Here is a 21,599-nt window from a genome sequence, read left to right on the forward strand (position 1 = left end):
TTTAGATTGACTGGCTCTGAGGAACGAAACAGTAAGGGTTAAATGCACGGATGCGTGGCAGTAGCGTCAAGGAAAAAGGTTCACCACCAGTCAATCAATCATCACTCCCACAATAAAGATAACCTATTATCCTAGTAACTTCTTCCTTTATAAGCCAGCAAATAGAAGATGACAAATCCGTAGACAATTTCACACTTATACAATTGAGGAGCTAGTTCAGATAAAAAAAAAAAAACTAAATTTGTGTGAGATCTTTAGAAGGCACCCAGTGGATTTTGTTTTTAATATTGCTCACTATTTTATAGACTCGTTATTAAGTGTCAAAGTCAATCAATATAAAATAGCACTTTGGAGCTTCTTTACCAACGGCATTGAATTGAAGATTGAGTGAAAACTGTATGCTATTTGACACATGAAATATCCTAAACTGGTGCTCTCTAAAACTACAATTTTCATCAAGTAAAACTGAAAAAGTGATGTAATATAGAGGAGTCTATTACTATTACAACGAAACCAAGTCAATCATATGCTCTAACTGTTAAACTAGAGGGTGAAGATTCTTTGATGTAACTAGTTTACTCAAGGCGGGGCGGGGTCCATGTTTGCTTCAACTAGTTTAGAAGTGACTCAACTTGGGAGCATCGTTAAACAAAGTATGTCAACCAACATCTTCAAACAGAAGTTTAAGGGTTAAAAGCAAATTGCTCAATATCAAATATCATGAACTATTACATTAAGTAAAAGTAAAATAATACTTTTCAATCAACAGAAATTTGAAATGTTAAGGATTTTCCCCACTCAGTAGTTAGACTCTGAGACCTGTTGGAATACAAATTAATTCTTTGATGTCTGCTAGCATAGCCAAATATATTTTTGGGTTTCATTACTTGCCTTTAAAAACTTGTTATATTTATTACGAAAAAAGTAATTAAAAAAAACTGAAACAAATATTGTGCTTAGACAGTGGCCACTATGTGGTTAATTTCCTTGTGTTTACTATATAAATGAAAGTTTAGTTTGGTTTGGAATAAAAATATTTCTTGAATATTGAATACAATGTATACAATATTATACAATACAATACATAATAGAAAGCTTCATAAAGCCACATCTGGTTGGTGTTACGAAATAAATGAATAGTACAGGTATGATATGAATAAATACTAAAATATTTTTGTAGTTGAAATAGTATATTTCGTACCTATAGGGCCGTAAATGAGGTTTTGCCGGCTCGAGATAGTTTTAAAGTTCGAGACGAAGTCGAGAACTTAAAAAGATCGAGAGCTGCAAAACCATTTTGGCCCTAGGTAGTGTAGTGGAAAAGATGGGTTAGGCTTCAGCACCATAGGGTAAGTAAGCTCACCCTCTTCTCCCCTTCCCAGATGGTCACCTCCAATGCTCTACGTTTAGACAGGAAGCAACTCAGACAGATCACAGGATTGGTCACTGGACATGGCTTCCTGAAATTGCACCTGCATCGCTTGAGGATCCACAATGGTGACACTCTAGGAAATGTGGGCAATCAGAGGAGACTGCTGATCACCTACTCTACGACTGCACAGCTCTGAATGAGGTAAGGGACAGTACTCTTGGTGCAATGACAAGGGGCAGACACCTTCCTCAGGAGGAGCTCATAGACAGGATGCTGGAGCTCATTAAGCAACTCAGGTCTGACAGACTCTGAAGTACCATGTGGGGAGCGCAAAAAGCCCATCAGTGGCTGACGTGCAACAGGACAAGGTCCGCCCCTACAGAATCAATCAATCAATCAATCAAGTGTGGTGAAAAATAGCATATTTTCCTCCACACTATACCCTATTACCATTATTCACCACAATGATAATGCACACTGATAGTCACACAACTACAACTTTAAGGTTATGTGATGAAATAATTTGAGGAATCAGAAAAAATAATAATAAATAGTTGCTAGGCAGCTGCGACAATAAAACGATTCTATTGCAATGCTATGGATGCTGATTGTGTATTAAATATGCATTCATGTTTTAAGAAAGTAAGCGGGCAGCTGATTTTGCGGCACTAGGGATGTAAAAGCCTGCTCGTTCCCAAAATGACGATGACAGCTGGCATGGTCAGCAAAACGTAACTTTCAGTCATTAATTAAGGTATGTAAAACAGCTAAAAACATCATAGTGTGGTGAAAACTTTATTATCAGGCCACACTAGCTATATTGTACTTTAGCATCAAACTGTTTAATGATTACTGGAAGTTCTTTTCTGCACAGATGTCATTTGTCAAAAGTTTAATGTTGTGGAGAAAAATAAATATAAAAACATTCTACTTTCACAAACTCTGCACAAGGTAAAACAAAAAATAGCCAGAAACATAATGATTAATTCCCAATAAATGTGACAACTATGAGGTTACTAAGTAAATGTCTTACGAGAAACAAAAAGAGTTTGAATCTGTTCCAAATATGATGGAGTTAAGAACATTAATTATAGTGCCTCGTTTTAACTGTATTCAAGAAAACTAGTTTAATTCATTTAGAAGAAATCAACTGTTGAACTTAGATTTGTTAATGAGAGGAAAATGAAATGGTAACCAACATATAGAGTAAAGTGGGTGTCTAAGAGATGGAGTCTTGGTGAGGAAATGTGGTGAGGTTGATTAATTTGATCCTTGTTTTGTTACCGTTTAAAGTTATTTTATTCCTGCTCAATCCACTTTCCTATTAGAACTCCTACTTCTTTTCTGGCAGCTTTTAGTGCGGGTAAGTCCGTCTTCGCAGGAGGATACATGTTAGCACAGTGAGCTGTTCCTGTAACAAAGAAATAATGCTGTTATAATTTTGACTTACAGAAGTTATTGGTTTAATAATGCTCTTCCATCAAAATGCCAATGAAATGAGAGAAGTGTCTTCAATACTTTTAAATCTTTATAGCATAGCCTACTTTTTCAAAGTAAAACAGAATATTGTTGGTCTTCTTTAACTTGTGTATTACAAAGTTTAGCAAATAAAATAGTTTTTTAAATCATATGTGTATGTAAAAGGTAATTTTTAACACGTTCGCTACCGCAAAAGTACTAAATTTTTCATTCATATGGACCAGCGACGCACATATGCGACGGTCGGTTTCTACCGATGATAGACTGGCTAATCACATTAAAATAGACTGACGTTGTACCATATTTGCGTTGATGTACCAATGTTTTTAAAACGCTTATATCTTCATAATGGTCTATTTGAAGGCCCTGAATTTTCTGCAGTGGTCTACAGAGATATCTGTCGCATATGTGACTACAGTAGATATGACGATTAGTGACGTCATATGATAGTTGGCAAAACTTCTTTACTTTGTTGCATCACTGACCCTGTTGTCTGTGTTTACTGTGATCCAAAAGACAACCGGTCTAATTGGTCCGCGACAATGACCGCAGTGTCGCATATATGTGGCGATCGGTAGCAAACATGTTTAGACATTGGTAGCCTTTTTTAAAACATACATTTTACCTTTCCGCATGGACCTCAGGCCTGTGTGTGGTGTGGTGAGTGGTTACAGTGGAAGAATGACCTGTACTGGTAAAATAATATTCTAGTAGACAAGATGCAAATCCAAGACATTGCTGCTTTGGTCTCTTGGTTGGTCATGAAACCAACTCACCATTCATGACTATTAGTATATTCATATGTTAATATTGATCTTAAACATAACTTTATATGAAAATACTTAACTTTTTTATACCTTATTGTTTGGTGTAGTAAAACATATAATAACTAAGAAAACCTATAACAGGAAAGCTATGTACCATTGATGAGGAGTGCAGTAGTTTGGTTGTCCCTGGCACTGGTGATGCCGAGAGCATGCCAAGGGTCTATTGAGCCGTGGACATACACAACATTGGTCGCTGACAGGTCCAAACCTCCATATATAGTGTTGGTGCGGTACACCCCAGCATCCACTACGTCCTTGGTGAAACTGGAGCAAAACACAACAGCAGGTTATGGTAACCAATAGTCATTGTGATAATTCAGGTACAAATCTACATCAAGCCGGCCAGCACAACAGGCAAAAACTGTCAAGGTTTGAATCAAACTTGATAGTAAATACAATACAAATTAAATATTATATAGAGCATGAGAACTCTTATTTATTTTTTAAAAAAGAGACTTCCTCCTGAAAATGTACAATAACAAAAATCAATAAGTGGAATGTTTATTTAGGTAAAGTTAATGATTATAGTATTGTATTGATAAAAATCTTTAGAGATTTTATTAATGTCTGAGATGATATAACAATGCAGGCTAAATGACAAATTAAAAAACTGCATTAACAGCAATCATATTCACAACATAGTTGATGCATTACCTTTTGCCAAAAATGTCAGTACATTGCTGGATGAAAAAGTTTAGGGGAAAGTCGTTTCCAAACAAATCAGTTTTATTTTCTGAAGTTTGATAGTAGCCAAACTCTGTGCATGTTTGGTAGGTCCACTGGCGAGCTAGAAAACAAACATTCATGGGTTAAATAAACACATGTTCAGCTTAGTTTCACCATTTTTGACGTGGGGATTTAAGTTTTGGATTCAAAAACAATAATCTACTGGTTATAATTAGTATGCTGGCTCCAAACTCTAAGATTTGAAAAAAAAATTAATAATATTTTATGATTTATAACCAAGTAAAACAGGTTCTTGATTTAATAAAGAATGATAGTTTATTCACATTATAATCCTATTAAAGTATGTAGGCCAACTCTAGCAAAGCATGAGAGATGATATGAGATAGAAAAATAATAAGCAAAGAGGAGCCATGAACCCATGAGCAATCTGCGCATTTCAATAGGGTTCAAGACTTGTTTGCAAAGGAAAACAAAAAATACAATACCCTTTTACCTTCCAAAGATTATGTTTATTTCAGAAACTAACTACGTCAATAAATCTACTAATTTGCAATAAATTAAATTTGTTGATTGTGATCTAAAACACCCTAAGGAGTGATTTACCTACCTCAATCAGGCTACAATCATAAATAAAAATTACTTGTTTGAAATTTGTTTTGATAAATTGGTTCTTTTCTTATCTGTGGTTCATAACTGTGGTTAATCATTAAACTGAAGGATCGGCTGTTAAATTATTAAAATTTACATTTAAAAAGTTGTAAAGTAAGTTGGTCAGTATCACTGCATCTTTAAGCCCAGTCAATGAAGGATTATATTCACAACTAATTCGGGGAAAGCTGGATTTTTTATACAGGGTGATTGATATAAGTGTGCCAGCCGTTTTATTCGAAAACTATAAGAGATATCAAAAAAAGTTAAATGGTGCCTTGGATTTTTTATTAAAAAAAATTGTAGTAAAGTCAAAAAAATTATTTTAGCCGCCATTTTCCAATATGGCCGCCAACTTTGATTTTTCTTACGGAACACCCCGTATTTTATGATGTATTCTGGTAGAAAAAGTAATTTTAAGACGATTTTATTCTTGTGATTTTTTTTCATAAACCTAACCGTTTCAAAGATAATAATGGTTAAAATTTTGAAATTTCTGCATGAGAAAGAGTTTCGATAAAGGCCTAAGCAAGCATGCCAGCTGTTTTGATCGAAAACCATTCAAAATTTCACAATTTAAACCATTATTATCTTTGATAGAACCAATGAGAGGTGTATTTCCCTAAAGTCCCCACTTCCACCCCCAAAGCTTCCCCCCTGCCAGCCCTCCAAAAATAGATATTGCAGTGTTTCACTTAATTTATCATAAATCGAATACTATGTATACTATCGTGTAGAATTTTTGTTTGTTTTATTTCTGATTAGCTTTCCAACAACTTTTGTATTTACAATTTCTATCTAAAACCAGTATTAAGGGAGATATAAAATTTAAACTTTATTGAAGGCCTTGTTTCAGAGTACACAATTTTGTTTTTCTCTAAAATAATTTTAAGACCTTCTTTAAGCATTGAGGCTTTTGAATTTTTTTTGTAAAAACAAATGTACTGTAGCAACAAAACTAGAAAGAGGATAAAGAACAGTTTTAAAGAAAAGTTAAAATTTATGGAAATCCTTTTATGATAACATTTTTGCATTACCTGAACTCAGCTTTTGTGAGTATCTTTCAAATAATTTATTTTGTTACAAATGACAGGTATACTCTGATCATGTTTAATGGTTTACTTATGTTATAGTACTCTATAACTAGCAGTGCTTGATTTAAAAAAAATTTTTGAAGAAGTATAGATTATTTTTGTATCAGTTTTATTTTATTTATGAAACATTCATACCGACCTCCATAGTAGCCACCTATACCGCCCCAAGAAATGTTTTTTAACTCTTCTATGTAGTTGTTATACTTATAGTCTAAACAATTCTCTTCATAAGCATCTAGCAACAATGTGTTCACAGCAGCATATCTAAAAGAAAAGAAAAGTTTTTTTTATACATTTGTTAAAAATATACAAGGGTTGTCTGTAAAGTAAGAGGCCCATGAAGAGGTCCGGTCACAGCCAGGCTGGCTAGTTCAAATCCGACCAGGGCTGTGATATTTCCTTTTTTTTGTTTTTTTTTGCTCCTATCCAAAAAACATTTACTTCATCCACTACAGTCCTAGCTTATGGTTCCCACACCCAAGGTGAAGATAAGTCTTTTCATAGTAGCCAAAAACAAGAGGGAAAATAGATGCTCCCACCGAGTATGAATCAAATTTTGTGATTTTGTTTCTGTGGGTAGGTGGTTAACTGCTATTGAAATCCGTTGACAGATGTGTATGCAGAAAAGTGTTTAGACATAAAAAATCTGCACAAGAAGCTTAAGAGTTTGCAGAAGGCTGTACACTTGTACAGGTTTGCACAACAATGCCGGGAGCTGTTAGTCATTAGTTTCAATCAAGACAGTGATTTAAGTTGAGAAACCCTCAATAAAGTTGCTTGCTGATCGGTCTGTTTCAGATTACCAGGATTTACCCCTGTCCTTTATTTCTATAGTGAACTGAACTTGTGTTTTAGTCACACCAAGATTTGCATGCCAAATTCCCATAGTTTTGTCACTGCCCCAAACGAGACTGATGAACACCATCTATCCTATATGACGCAAACCTTGTGCAACAGTCTAACCATCAACTCCTTACTCCTCCCTCTCTTTTTCTATGTCCAAAAACTTGAATCCATTCAAATCTGTTAACTGGCCATGGCAACTCTGGTAATGGAGGTTGATGCCTTGGATCATACAATCACAGAACACACAGTTCATACTTGACTGGAGCGTAGATTTTTCTTTGCATTATTTTTGGCTACAATAATGAAACAAACTGTAGCATAGAGGAAAGAACCAGACAGATTGGTTGTGAATGAAGTAAAGAACAAGACGGTCTTAGATTTCAACTAGATAGCTTGGCTGCAACTATGGATTTTAGATAGACCATAATTTACAGACAAACTTTGTTAATACATACGGTAGGTAACTTATTTGAAGGTTAAATCCTACTGATTCCATTATAATATGTCGATTGCAATACTATACATCCTACCAGTCTTCACCCACCTGGCCTGAGTGTTGCCCAGACTCTGGTTAACCATGATGTCACAGACAGTGTCAATGGTGATGTTCCAAGTAGATGACCTGAAGGCTCTATTGTCTTTGTTGTACTGCACAATCCCTGCAATGTTGTCAGCCATGGCCTCCAACAAACTGTATATGTCAAACTGGTTCGTAACATTTATTGTGTCACACAACCTAGAAAACAAAATTTCTAAATCAGCCAATTATAAACTTCCAAGTTTCTGGCAACATTTATCAAGTTAGCTTGTTCTTTTTTCCTTCACATAAATATTTTTCAGCTTTTGCGTGAGACCTTATGTTCACCTTTTATAGTTTATCTTCTCCCGGAGAGTCAGTTGTGCAGATATGATCATTCTAATTAATTGGTATTATGGTAATGCACAGAATATATATATATTAAATATTTAAATAAACAAGTACAACTGAGCACCCTGAATATTAATTTTTTTTTTTTAGAAGTGACATGTTTCGGACATAAGTCCATTTTTAAACTTCAAATACATTAAATACTTAACTGTTGTTTATATTGTTTGTTTGTAAATAAATATAATTTATATTTATTTATTATGTATATATGTCCAAAACATGTCACTTCTTTAAAAAAAAATATAATATTCAGGGTGCTCAGTTGTACTTATTTACTTAAATATTTAATATATCAGCAGCCCTATTACGTGAACACCTAAATTAAAACACATATATAACGTAGATCGGGGTGACTTTGTGACAACTTTTGCACATTTTGCTCAATTTGGGCGATAGCTTAAATGTTAAATTCAAAGAAGTCACTGGTAACTGTTTGTGCACTATTCAAGAACAAATTTATCAATGTTTCAAAATTTTTATGAAGGAAATATATTTATAAAAAAATAAATAGTGTGTCACAATTTCACCACACCTGGCACAAAGTCACCCCGATCTACGGTATATGTTTTAAATTATGTAATTCATCTGCAACATCACTTACATTGAAGTAGCATACCAAACCAGTACCTGTGAGGTTATAAAGTACTACTTCATTATAAGTTGTAGTACTAATGAAGAAAAAAATAGAAACAATATCAATGTAGATAATTTACTATATTGTGATCTGCTTAAACAAGAAAAATATGCTCTAGCCTTATATTAATTCAAAAGTACCAATTATCTTTTAACAATACTAAATATCACACACCCATCAACCATATACATAAAATGTTTGTCTTTCCGAGAAACCAGTGGGAAGATATTAATTTTTTTCATAAATTGCCCATGCAGAGCTTTTGTATTCGTGATTGCAGAAAGATTCAGGGAAGATGCACAGTCTAAATTTTGCCCCCGAACGGGTAATCTTCACAGCTTTACGGGAATTGCGGGAGTCAATTATGAAGTCTCTGAGTCTGTGGAATAGGTTCACGATTTTGCCTTGACTGCAGAAGATTTTCTTCAGTTATATTTCAGCAGGGCCGTCGCGTGGGTGGGGCGACCAGGGCGACCGCCTGGGCGCCGCGGTCAGGGGGGCGCCGCGGCAAAAGTAATGCAACAAAATTAAAAAAAAGTTAGATGCACATAACGTATTTTGGAAAGTTATGTATAGCCACGAATACTAGTTCTATTATTCGTGTGTGTAACTGAGTGTTGAATATTACGTTGTATGCCTTTATTGAACAAATGCATATTATTTTATACCAATCACTTTATAGTTTGCAATGTTTTCCAAATTAAATATCAATATAGTATTGAATTAAATTTAGTAATAATAGCCTAAACAATCAACTCCACTGTGGAGTTGAAGGCTCTGTCCTAACTTAATTATCTTTATATTGCAATGTCTTAATTATCTTAATATTGCAATGTCGCGGTTCGCGGTGTTGCTCTGTACACGTAGCTGCCGTATTCTATTTTTATTTCGCCCGACCGGCCGACGGTCGACCTTGGGAACCACCCCTACCCCAATCACTCCTTTCTCCTACGGCAGTCTCAGCTGAGCTGCCAGCTTAGTTTGATGAGTTATCTATATATTTAATACGCTAGGCATATTTTCGTCATAATTGTTTTGAAGCTGCTATGCATCGGTTTACCAAGTTTGAGGTGTCGTTGGATAGGGTTTGGCACGTAGATTTGCCATCTATCAAAAAATCTTTGAAATTCCATCAGGGCTCTGCCCCAGTGGCCTTCAAAGTTCCCATGTTATCCTTATGGAGAAAATGTTTGTTTTCATTTGAACAGATGAATACTTTGAAATTTACACTAATATTTGAAACAGCTGGTTATACTCAAATTGAAATTAATGGAAACATGACAAAGATTTGAAGAGATAAAAATATACACTGTTTTTTTTTTACAATAATTAGCGTTTCACTGCAAAACACATTATTAGGGTTCAGTGAATTTTAAAGTGAACTGACAGTACAGCAGTTACACGGGTTTGGCTTATTATTTAGGTTATCATCAATTAATCAAAAGAGAATCTTTACTGACTTTCACAAAAGAAACTGCAAAAACGGCAGGTAAACTGCAAACTCAATTAGGCCTTTTACCGTCACCAGCTTTAGCAACAAAACCAAGAAACGAGATAACGCCAAATAAAAAAAATCAATACAAATCCTTCTTCTCCTTTGTCTAAATTGCGCACGATTTCGTGTGCCAGGTTCTCTAGTTTACATTTAATGTTCAGGATCTCATATCTAAATGTGATAACGTGGTTTTCTTTTATTCTGTATAAAAATTCTATTCAGAGTAGGTTTGGTTTGAGGTTTTGCATACATTGCATTAATTTCAATTTGCTCTGTATTAATTAATAACATATACAGTATAGTACTTTTTATACATTTTAACATTTTCTTACATTAATAGGGATTTGGTTATCATCAATTAAAAAAGATTTTCATACAAAATTTAAGTAATTTATCCCTAATAATCAATCCCAGATTCCTGACTCATATTTTTGTAAGGTGATTCAATCCCTTTAGGTGTCTGTTTTTGGGGATTAAAACAAAGATAGCGACATCATCACTCATTGTGTGTTGGGGGGGTGGGCGCCTGGCAACATCCCGCCCCGGGCGCCAAAAAACCACGCGACGGCCCTGTATTTCAGCTTCGTACTTAGGTCTTAAAAATAATAACAATAATTTCTTAAATCTATTTTGGAATATGTGGGTTTTTGATATAGGGTGGTTCCAATTAGCGGGACACTATTACATTAATATCCTACTATCTTGTAAAACACTTACCTGAACTGCTTGAAAATTGTTTTTTTGCCTTTTTTATTTTTCAAGTTTTTGTTTATAAGACGATTAGCGCTTTTAATTGCTTTTGGACAATTTTCTCCATAGGTAGAGAGTGATTGTGTGACGACATCCATGTATTCTAAACAATTCAGATAAATTTTATTCAGTACCTGCGGGAACTAAGTAATATCACAGAATTAAGCAAACATTAGGCTTGAATTAACATTGTTTACTTATTTAATTACTTTATAATAACAAAACTATTAAGGCATTTAACTTTTCTATCTTGGTTCTGCTAAGCTTGTAATGAAAACCCATTCTATTGTGTAGAGGCTTTGAACTATCAGATTACTCACTAAACCTCTAATTGCATGCACAGCTGTCTAAAGAAAAATGGGTGGTATAAAAGGTTACAAATTAAAATTATAAAACAAAATTTAGACAATGGGTTTTGAACAAAATTACAACTCTCTCGTTTGGTGTATAGTAAAAACTATGTGTTAGTGTACAGTATAATATATAGGCCTACATTTGTTTTTGTCCAACATTCTTTCTCTAGTACCAGGAGAGACTGAGCTTATAGCTAGGATTGAAGTTATTTTGCTAAATTAAAGATATTTATTATGTACGGTATATTTATCAATGTGAACTAATTTTAGATGATAAAAAAACATTTTAATACACCTTGATAAATAGAATAGGATAAATCATCCCAGCAAAGAAGGTGGCTTACCGCCATGCACCGAATGCTGTGATCGCCCTAGCACTTACTGAATGGAGGAAATAATGCTTTTAGTGTGTATGCCCAACAAAGTTCCCCAAAAATTGTGTGATTTCCGCAGGTACTATTTGGTGTACTTTTTCCAAGGTAAGCTAACTGCAATCCTTTCTTAAAATGCATAAACAAAAGTAACCAGTAAAGTCAGTCTTGGCCAGGACAGGTCCACTAGCAGACATTGCACCGTGTACCAGATGAGGATACTTGTATCTAAGCCACGCAGCCAGGTTGCCAGAGTAGGAGCCACCAAACACTATCCACCTGGTGCCTGTGGGAAGGCTATACTGAACAGTAATCTCCTGTATGAAGTAGGCAGCATCTGCCAACGCCTGCTCACTGGTCAGGTAGCGCAGGTTAGCCACACTCAGGTCACTGAAAATGAAAAAAAACACTGCTAGTTGCATAATAATTACCTTGAAAGTTGCATATACACTGTGTAGTATTAATTTTTAAGAAAATTTACAGTGGCCTCTTATACCACCAGAAATGTTATGTAAAAATACATTTCATTAAGTAGTATAATTTACTGTGAAAGCTGTGATCAGAGATAGTTGAGCCAGGTCTTGAACCCTCAGAATAATTTTTTACTATTGAACTGATTACCTTTGAATCACCATGACTTAAGAATATAGCACGAACAATTAACATTACTATGTTATATTGTTAATGGATAGAGCAGGTATCTTCTTTAATAATAATAATTAATGCATACCTCGTAGGATGGCTCTTCCCATAGAACCTATGTTCCAATTGAAACATCAAGGCCTTGTACTTCTTGGCATAGTTCACCCAGTTGCCCTTTACAAGCCACACGGGAGTTGCTTCCCCCTCTCCTCCCAGCATAATAAACACTGGGCCTCCAGTCACATAGTAGTCTGACAAAGACTGGTATCTCTGGAAAGGCCATATAAAAGTTCTTGCTAGGGATCAAGAGTTTAGCTTTACTTCTACAGGGAACGGCAAAATGATCTGACGGTTTTCTTTGCTGCCCTGTCAAGTGAGTGATTGGCGTAGGGTGGTGGGAACAGAGGCGTTACAAAGCCAACGTGTGAACATTTTTAGTAGCCACGGAGCCGTGGGGCAGCTGAGCACCATGACTTTGTAGTAGAAGTGTTTTTAAAAGTGGCAATTCCTGTGTAGCTGTTCAGTACACGTTTCAATGTGGGTCAATGAAGAAAAGTCCCAACTCGAAACACCATTTTGCTGTAGGTGGGTAACTTTAGAGCTACTAGTTCAGCATTGAAACTAAAATCTGACTACGTGGTGTGAAACTAAAGAAAGTGTCATATGTTTGTTGTTCTTTAATATTTATTTAGTTATTATTAAGATCATCTGGAGATTGTTTTTGTATTGTATTTACAAATAATTCAGTTGGTAACATTTTATTCCTAAGATAAAAATTGTTAATCAATATAACACTTCTTTATTTGACATGGTGGCAGCGGTTTAGTTTTTTTTTTTTTAAATGCCAAAAAACAATAGATTATCAATCAGAGGAAACAAATCAAATCAATCATCAGAAACACATAATGTTCTAGAACCAAGACAGCAGCAAGGACTACATCAGTCATGTTTCAACCTCCTAAACCTTTTGATTCAAAATATCCAGAATTATGGGAAAAGTGGTTTAAGCGATTTGAAAGGTATAGAATTGCATCAGGACTGGACAATGAACCTCAAGTAAAACAAGTAAGCTGCTTGATTTACTGTATGGGGCCTGATTCTGAGGATATCTTATCAACAGCACACCTCTCAGAAGATGACAAAGCCTCATATGAATCGGTAACAGAAGCCTTTGACAACATATTTACTGGCAAAAGAAATGTCATATACGAACGAGCAAAGTTTAATTCAAGATCACAACAACCAGATGAATTATTTGATACATTTCTGGCAGACATAAGCTCAATGGCCGGACACTGTTCATTCAAGAACCTTAAAGCAGAACTAATACGTGATAGAATTGTAGTGGGTATAACTGATAAACGTTTATCGGCCCAATTACAAGAAGATTCAAATCTTACATTGGAAAAAGCAGTTCAAAAATGCAAACAAAAAGAGTCTATCAGCAAACAAGCAGCTGAACTAGAAATGATATGCCAAGGAAAACATGCAGAAGTTGACCGAATCAAATCAGACCAAAAACAAAGTGCAAGATTTAACAAAACCCATGATTTAAAGACAGCTAGGAAAGAATGTTGTTGGAACTGTGGAGGTCCAATGCACCCCAGGCACTTATGCCCTGCTAAATATTTAGCATGCCATTACTGCCAAAAAATCGGTCACTTTGCCAAACATTGCAGAAGCAGATTATTAGAGACTAAAACAACGGACAGCACGAAGAGACTCAACGAAATAAGACGTTTGGACAAGCCTGACAACACCGGAGCTTCAGTAGCATATTTAGGACCTGTGAATGCTTCATGCTATGACTCCAGTTCTTGGTATGTAGAAATATTTATCAATAACCAGTTAGTTAAAGCGAAACTTGATTCAGGCGCAGAAGTTACAGCCATTCCTTCAAATGTAATTCATGCAAAACTTATGAAATCTGACCGTATACTTAGGAATGCTGATCAGAGGGAACTAGATGTAAGAGGTATGTTTATAGCAGACATAGCTTACGATGGGAAAATGGTAAAAGAAAAGGTGTATGTTGTTGCAGGATTAAATGAACCTTTACTTGGAATTCCTGCGATTAAATCTTTAAATCTCATAACCCTCAGAAAACCTGATACTGCAGGACTTAACTCAATTACCTTAGACTCTGTATTAACTAGCCACCCTGAGCTTTTCATTGGTCTGGGTGGCATTCCAGGAGAATATAAGATTGAATTAAACGAAAACGCTCAACCGCACTCGGTTCGAGCTCCAATAAACATATCAATTCCTTTACGTTCAAAAGTGGAGACAGAATTGAACAGAATGTTGGACTTAGGAGTGATAGAAAAAGTAGAGTCTCCAACTGACTGGTGTGCACCAATAGTACCAGTACTCAAGCCCAATGGTAGTCTACGTTTGTGTGTTGATTACACTGAACTTAATAGGAATGTTAAACGGCCAAAGATAATACTACCATATGTAGAAGAAACACTAGGGCAAATTGGGCGCTCTAAAATATTTTCAAAACTAGATGCCCAGTCAGGGTTTTGGCAGATAAAAATATCACCTGACACAGCTAAACTAACTTCTTTTATTACTCCATTCGGAAGATTTTATTTCAAGAGATTACCCTTTGGCATTACAAGCGCACCAGAGTTTTTCACTACACAGATGTTTAAACTTTTAAATGGTATCGATGGGGTATTATGTCACATGGATGACATACTTATACATGGCCGAACACAAGAGGAGCATGATTACCGGCTCACTCAAGTATTAGATCGCTTAAAAAAAGCAAAGGTTGTACTGAACAAAGAAAAATGTTCTATTTCCCAAACATCTGTGAAGTTTCTTGGAAACCTGATCGACTTTGATGGTATCAAGGTCGATCCTGATCGTATACGAGCACTCGAGGAACTTCCCCCTCCTAAAGATATTGCGGGAGTTCGACGATTAAATGGTATGTTGAATCAACTGAACAAGTTCATTCCAAACTTAGCTGATAAAACTGAATCATTCCGTGAGCTTACTAGAAAGAATAGACAATTTTGTTGGACAAGTCAACATCAAGAAGCCCTTTCAGACATTATACAGACCGTCAATGAATCAATATCTTTAACTAAGTATGATGTAAATGCTGAAGCTATTGTTATAGCCGATTCATCAGCATATGGATTGGGTGCAATGTTACTTCAGGTTGAAGATAAATCTCCCAAAGTAGTGATGTTTGCTTCAAGGACCTTACAGGACTGTGAAAGACGATATGCCCAGATAGAAAAGGAAGCTCTTGCATGTGCATGGGCCGCAGAAAAGTTTTCTAAGTTTTTAGTCGGAAAAAAATTTAGAATCCTAACTGACCACAAACCATTAGTTTCGCTCCTTGGAAGCAAAGACCTAGACACAATACCAGCTAGGATTCAGAGATTCAAAATGCGATTGATGAAATTTGACTACTCCATCGAACACATTCCCGGAAAAGAAATGTTTACAGCAGACACATTAAGCCGAGCGCCGATCCCAGATTCTACAGATGAGTTCACAAAAGAGGTAGAGGCACACATTAAGTAATATCTTTAAACTTTCCAGCAACACAGTCAAGATTGGAACAAATAAAGAATGCCCAGATCCTGTGTGAAGAATGTCAGATGTTGGTGAAATACACAGAAAATGGATGGCCTAAATATAAGAAGGATGTGCCAGAGAGTATGAGAAAGTGGTATACCTTTAAAGACGACCTATCTATAATAGAAGACTTGATATGTTATAAAGAAAGAATTATTATCCCATTTGAACTTAGAAAAGATATCATTAATAAACTGCACGATGGTCATTTCGGGTCTACACGTACAGTCCTCCGAGCGAAACAATCTGTGTTTTGGCCAGGAATTACAACAGAGATACATAACTTGATTGAAAATTGTGACACTTGTGCTAAACACCAAAACCAAAAGTCAGAAAAAATGATTCAATCAGACACTCCTGACTATCCATGGCAAAGAATAGCAGTTGATTACTTTGACTTTGTGAAAGGCAAATACTTGGCTGTTGTGGACTATTATTCACGGTACTTGGAAATGATTGTGTCCACAATGACTGTAGATGAACTAATCAAGAAGATGAAAGCCTGTTTTGCTCGACATGGGATCCCTGAAATCGTAATTTCTGATTCTGGCTCACAGTTTACAAGCTCAGAATGGAGAGCCTTTGCAGCCGATTTTGGGTTTAAAACTATTTGTTGTAGTCCCTTACACCATCAGGCAAACGGTGAAGCTGAAAGAGCAGTCCAAACGCTTAAAAAGATGCTTACAAAGAACAAAGACCCCACTCTTGCATTACTGGAGTACAGGTCAACACCAGGTCCATCAGGGTACAGCCCTTCGGAATTGTTGATGGGAAGAAGACTAAGAACCCGACTACCGTCATTGACGAAAGATCTCAAGCCTAAAATGGTAGATCACAAGACATTTAGAGAATTGGACAAACTATATAGAGCAACTCAAGCAGATTACTTCAATAAACGGCATGGAGTGAGAGATGAAAAGCAATTCACTATTGGATGCAACGTGTATATTCCTGATAAGAGAGAAGATGGGAAGATAGTTAATAAAGTAGCTCCAAGATCATACACAGTTAAGACAAACGAAGGCATGTTACGTCACAACGGGATAATGCTAAGACAACTACAACCCAAAACATCTGATGACCCTGGAACTGAGCCTAATTGTTTTTCCTCATTTGGTAGACAAATAAATCCACCAAGAAGAACATGTCTTTAAAAAAAAGGAAGAGAAGATGTCATATGTTTGTTGTTCTTTAATATTTATTTAGTTATTATTAAGATCATCTGGAGATTGTTTTTGTATTGTATTTACAAATAATTCAGTTGGTAACATTTTATTCCTAAGATAAAAATTGTTAATCAATATAACACTTCTTTATTTGACAGAAAGTGAGAAAGACTATGTGGCGTGATTGAAAGTGTGATTCGTCACTCATAATGACAACTTTGTCATCACTACTTGTTCTGAAAAAGAGATGCGCTTTGCATAACCACTGTGCTTCAACTGTTGCAGTTGCACGATTGCCATTTTGTATGAATGAAAATGCAGATGGTATTGTAATACTCTTCTACTGAGCGGCCAGACAAGTGCAGAGCTGCAGCTTATTTACGTTTAGGCTGCTGAGGACTAACTTCTACAGCGTATCTCACTCTCTCGGCGCTCTCTGGTGTCCGAGCTGACATTGGACAGCCTGTTGACTTTTTTCAATGCTATACTAGTAGCTCTAAAGTTACCTACTCACAGCAAAATGGTTTTTTTGGAGTTGGGACTTTTCCCCTTGGACCCACATTGAAAAGTGTACTGAACAGCTACACAGGAATTTCCACTTTTAAAAACACTTCTACTACAAATACATGTTTCTCAGCTATCCCACGGCTCCATGGCTACTAAAAATGTTCACACGTTGGCTTTGTAACGCCCCTATTCCCACCACCCTACGCCACTCATTCGCTCGACAGGGCGGCAAAGAAAACCGTCAGATCATTTTGCCGCTCCTTGTATTTATAATCAACTATCCAAGAACATGTTAACATGGGAACAGTGAATTGCATACAAAAAGCAGGTTGCACAGCAAAAATCAAGCTCAAGATAAAAAATATTCCACTACAAAATGAGCAATGTTTACTCCTCTTATGTTTACTTCATTGTGGTAACTGATATCAGATGAATACAAGACTCCTCTTATTACATACTAAAGCACTACTGCTTCTCTTCAACCAACATCTCTGCTACAGCGTAAATTTAATTTTAAAAAAGCAAATTACCATGCTTCACTATATGGTGATAAACCTAGTCCTTTACTCAACTTTGTGGCAGACAAGCCAAATGCTTAAGTATCAATATAGCCTACTCATTAATGACAGAAAATGTATAATTATTATTATGTAAATTTTTTTACTTATTGTTAACTTGTAACAATAAGTACAAACACCAATCACCAGAAAAAATGCTTAGCAAAATGCCTGAGGGAAAAATACTCAGGGACGGTTCTGAGGGGAAAACGCCCAGTACTTTTTCCAAGTGCCCGGTACAGATTACTTTCCTCCCAAACTCAAAGGACCTTGAACCCCTACTTAAGGCACATCCTTGGGAGAATCCTGTTGTTGCCCTTGACCCAGCCGGTAGACTTTAACGGTGGGGTATGCACCTGAGCGGGTTGAGCCCTAGTATCAAATATAAGTCCCCAGTGATGAAATTAGCTGCCTCTCTTGACCGTGAATTCGCCAGAAGAGGAATGTAGAAACCCTAACCCTGACTATAGAAGTAAGCCATCTGATACCGAGGGTTAGTCTACGTCCTAAAGAAAAATTGGCTGCATTAAGAGGACATAGAAGCTGCTGCGTATGAGACATAATGAGCTACCAGAAGACAGGAGAAGTAGAGAATACTGCAAGAACAGAGAGGAGGATCAATTTAAAGATAATTCTAAATCTAATAATAACAATAACTAATGTATAATAACTATTGTAGGAGAATCAGTGTGGACAGCTAAAGAACTGGAGTACCCAGGCAATTGGACTGGTCTGGAAGTAGAGCAGGTTTGTCTCCAGTCCCCAGTGATGTTTAATGAACCTGTTTCATCTCCTCAACAGTGCCTCACAGTATAGCTAAAATTAGACATATTATTATGTGGTACTCAGGATACCTGCTGCCAGGTGTTGTTGTTGGTTGGGTCAGAGTGGTCCAATAGCTGAGTGAACCATTGGTCTGGAGGTAGAGGTTTGTCATCAGTGATGGTCAATGTACCCAGTCGTCCATACCTGTCTCTTCTCAACACTGCTCCAGTTATACTTGCCAACAGTAGCAGTGATATTTGTAGTAACAAAGCCATCACTATCTCTTTGATACTGGAAAAAACACAATTTAGTATGATTGTCTTTTTAGAGAATTTCTCTACTGTATAAGGAAACAGCTATTGGTGTAAGCCTTAGAGGTAAGACCTAGATCCTCGACCGATATCCTTTTTTATTTATGTATTTGTTTGTGTGTCTGTTAACTTGACTTGAATAATTTTGGTCTGGTTTTGATGAAATTTGGCTTGAATGTGTAAGGCGGGATAAACTTGATTGAGTTTGTAAACAAACAATATTGGGCTATGGGATCATAGTATTATGGAGATAAACAATTTTCAAAAAATAGTTTTTTTTATGTTCCAAAAAACATGGATATTCCTTTTTTTATTGCAGCTATCGTGTAAAGCATTGAGGAGATTGAAGTGTTATCGTACAATTAAAGGTAACAGAGCAAACTCCAATAAACTGTAAGACTAAATTTTATTTTAGTTGATTAAATTTGCCAAACTTATTGATTTAATCCTATACTATAAACATTTGGTCATAAAACACACTTTACCTTCCCCATAACACCAAAACCTAAGCACTCATTAAATCAAATGTAATTTAAATGAGTAATTGATATAACCTTGTTTATGGAAATATTTTAATAAAAATCCAATGATACAAATTGAAATTTGCTGTGTCTGCAGATTTGCTGTGGTAGGGGTATTTTAATATTGTAAAACTTCCCAAAACCAAAAGCCATAAATCCAAAATCTTATCAGGGTTTGGTAAAAAAATTTGTTTGGAAAAAACAGGGTGGCCACATAACACCTGAGAAAAATTCACACATTTTTCTTTGCAGCGACCTGGGTAGGCATACTGCTGTCCCGGAGATTATTCTTGGTCACTAAGTGTACCTTTTTACTAGGGGTCTGCAAATCCTAGATATCTTCTGATTGCATCGGGTCAAAAATTGTCCGAATGGATCTGTCAAAGGGAAATATGTTCATGATTTATCTATAATCACAGAAAATGTTCTTGCTTTTGCCTCAGACAATGTTCACGATGTTGCTATTACCGAGGAAGATGTTCTCGATCCTTTCAATAGGGTTCTCCTGTATTTCACAAATTGTTTTTTTTTTATACTGAATGTTGTACTGTTAATTTCTAATTGCCATACAAGGATATAGTCTATAAATTAAAAATCTCCAATGACCTCCCATCCTAACAGAGCGAGCTAGTTCAAATCTAAACATAGATTCAATGCATGGCATTGAAAGTATCAGTCAGGAAAAAAAAAATCAAAGATCTTGATTTTGATTTAGTTAGTAGGCCCTACCTACCTTAATTCTTTGCAAATATTCTAAAAACCACAACTTTTTAGTTGAACACAAAAGGAATTATAATTTTTAACTTCACCCCGCTTAGAAACACACAAACCGAAATCCTGGACCTGTGAGACCCCGCTTTAAAATACACCAATGCTGGGCTTCTGAGCCAGGCATGTTATGAACAGACAACCTTTCAAGGTCACGGCACCCACGAAAAATGAACAAACAATAGATCAACATGTAGGGGAGGAAAATGGGGGAAGGTATTGGGGGAATGGAATTCCCCAAGTAAACAGTGTTACCAACATGCGTTTGTGAAAATTCCCGTGGGTCTGTCAGACCGGGGTTTCGGTATAAGTGTTAAATATTACAGTATTTTTACAATTTGAAAAGTTATTATGTTAGTTATATTACAATATTCTATGTACTTACAATTCCAGTAGTTGTCAAAGAGCAATAGCCAAAGAAGTAGCTCCACTTAGGTTTTATCTTCTACTTTACCATTTGTATAATCATAATCTAATCTAAGCTTCTAATCTCAAGTTTTCTATACTTGATATGTTTTTAGACTGACTTTCTATCAATGTTCAGGAATTAAAATTGAACCATTTTACAAGTAATATAAAATTTAATTTTATTAATTTTACTAACCTTCCCAAAGAGTATTCTGTCATATAAATATTCAGTAATACTTATGGGTAAATTATAGTTTAGGGTTATCATACTTGGATTCTGCGGATGCATTATGATGATATACTGTTATAGCATCATTTAGAACGGCAGGCTTACCCCTGTATAGATAAAAAAACTCTGGCACAAGATTTTTTGTGAAATACATACTATTTACTATTCATAACAATTTGAACATTTTGAAGATCTCTAGATAATTGAAATAGATTACAACAATTATTATTAATGTGACTGCAAAACTTCAGATTTCCTTGACCCCAAAAACCCAAACACCTCACACCTAAGTTTGAGTGGTTCTCCAAAGTCCATAGCTATGTGGAAAGATAAAAATATATCTATATATATATATCTATGTACAAGTAAAAAAAAATAAAATAAAATATATTTTTATTAATTTTGATTTTTAAATTATCGTTCCAGAGGTGAAGGACTATCCAAAGAAATACAACCTAAAAATTGATGACCATTTACATACTTCTGATATTGTTCAAACGAAAGCCCATCAGGCATTTAATTAAGACAACACATTTAATTAAACAAACAAAATAAAGGGGAGAGGTGATTTTAAATAGCTTTTTTCAGTAATCATCAGTTGGAATACAAACACTATTTCGGTTCAAAGATATATACAATGG

At 35.6% G+C, this 21,599-nt stretch overlaps 1 protein-coding gene across 2 annotated transcripts; it reads right to left on the reverse strand.

Moving 5' to 3' along the window:
* Nucleotides 1-1,470: 1,470 nt before the first annotated feature.
* LOC128987798 (putative serine protease K12H4.7) lies at nucleotides 1,471-20,767 on the reverse strand. Of its 2 annotated transcripts, none has more exons than XM_054408825.1 (11): nucleotides 20,287-20,304; nucleotides 18,811-19,012; nucleotides 12,215-12,396; nucleotides 11,639-11,874; nucleotides 10,728-10,863; nucleotides 7,498-7,689; nucleotides 6,247-6,371; nucleotides 4,333-4,465; nucleotides 3,773-3,942; nucleotides 2,657-2,783; nucleotides 1,471-1,748 (listed from the first exon to the last, which is right to left on the reverse strand). In XM_054408825.1, the coding sequence occupies exons 2-10, from the start codon at nucleotides 18,994-18,996 to the stop codon at nucleotides 2,671-2,673; spliced, it is 1,473 nt and encodes a 490-aa protein (XP_054264800.1). In that variant the 5' UTR covers nucleotides 18,997-19,012; nucleotides 20,287-20,304; the 3' UTR covers nucleotides 1,471-1,748; nucleotides 2,657-2,670. The 2 variants fall into 2 exon arrangements, with proteins under 2 accessions (XP_054264800.1, XP_054264799.1); XM_054408824.1 differs by lacking the exon at nucleotides 20,287-20,304 and adding an exon at nucleotides 20,707-20,767 and having other exon boundaries at nucleotides 1,472-1,748.
* Nucleotides 20,768-21,599: the final 832 nt, after the last annotated feature.

This window comes from Macrosteles quadrilineatus, unplaced genomic scaffold, assembly GCF_028750875.1.
Source record: "Macrosteles quadrilineatus isolate MER2022 unplaced genomic scaffold, UCM_ALF_1.0 Scaffold_2__2_contigs__length_208266976, whole genome shotgun sequence".
In the NCBI taxonomy this organism is placed as follows: Eukaryota; Metazoa; Arthropoda; class Insecta; order Hemiptera; family Cicadellidae; genus Macrosteles; species Macrosteles quadrilineatus.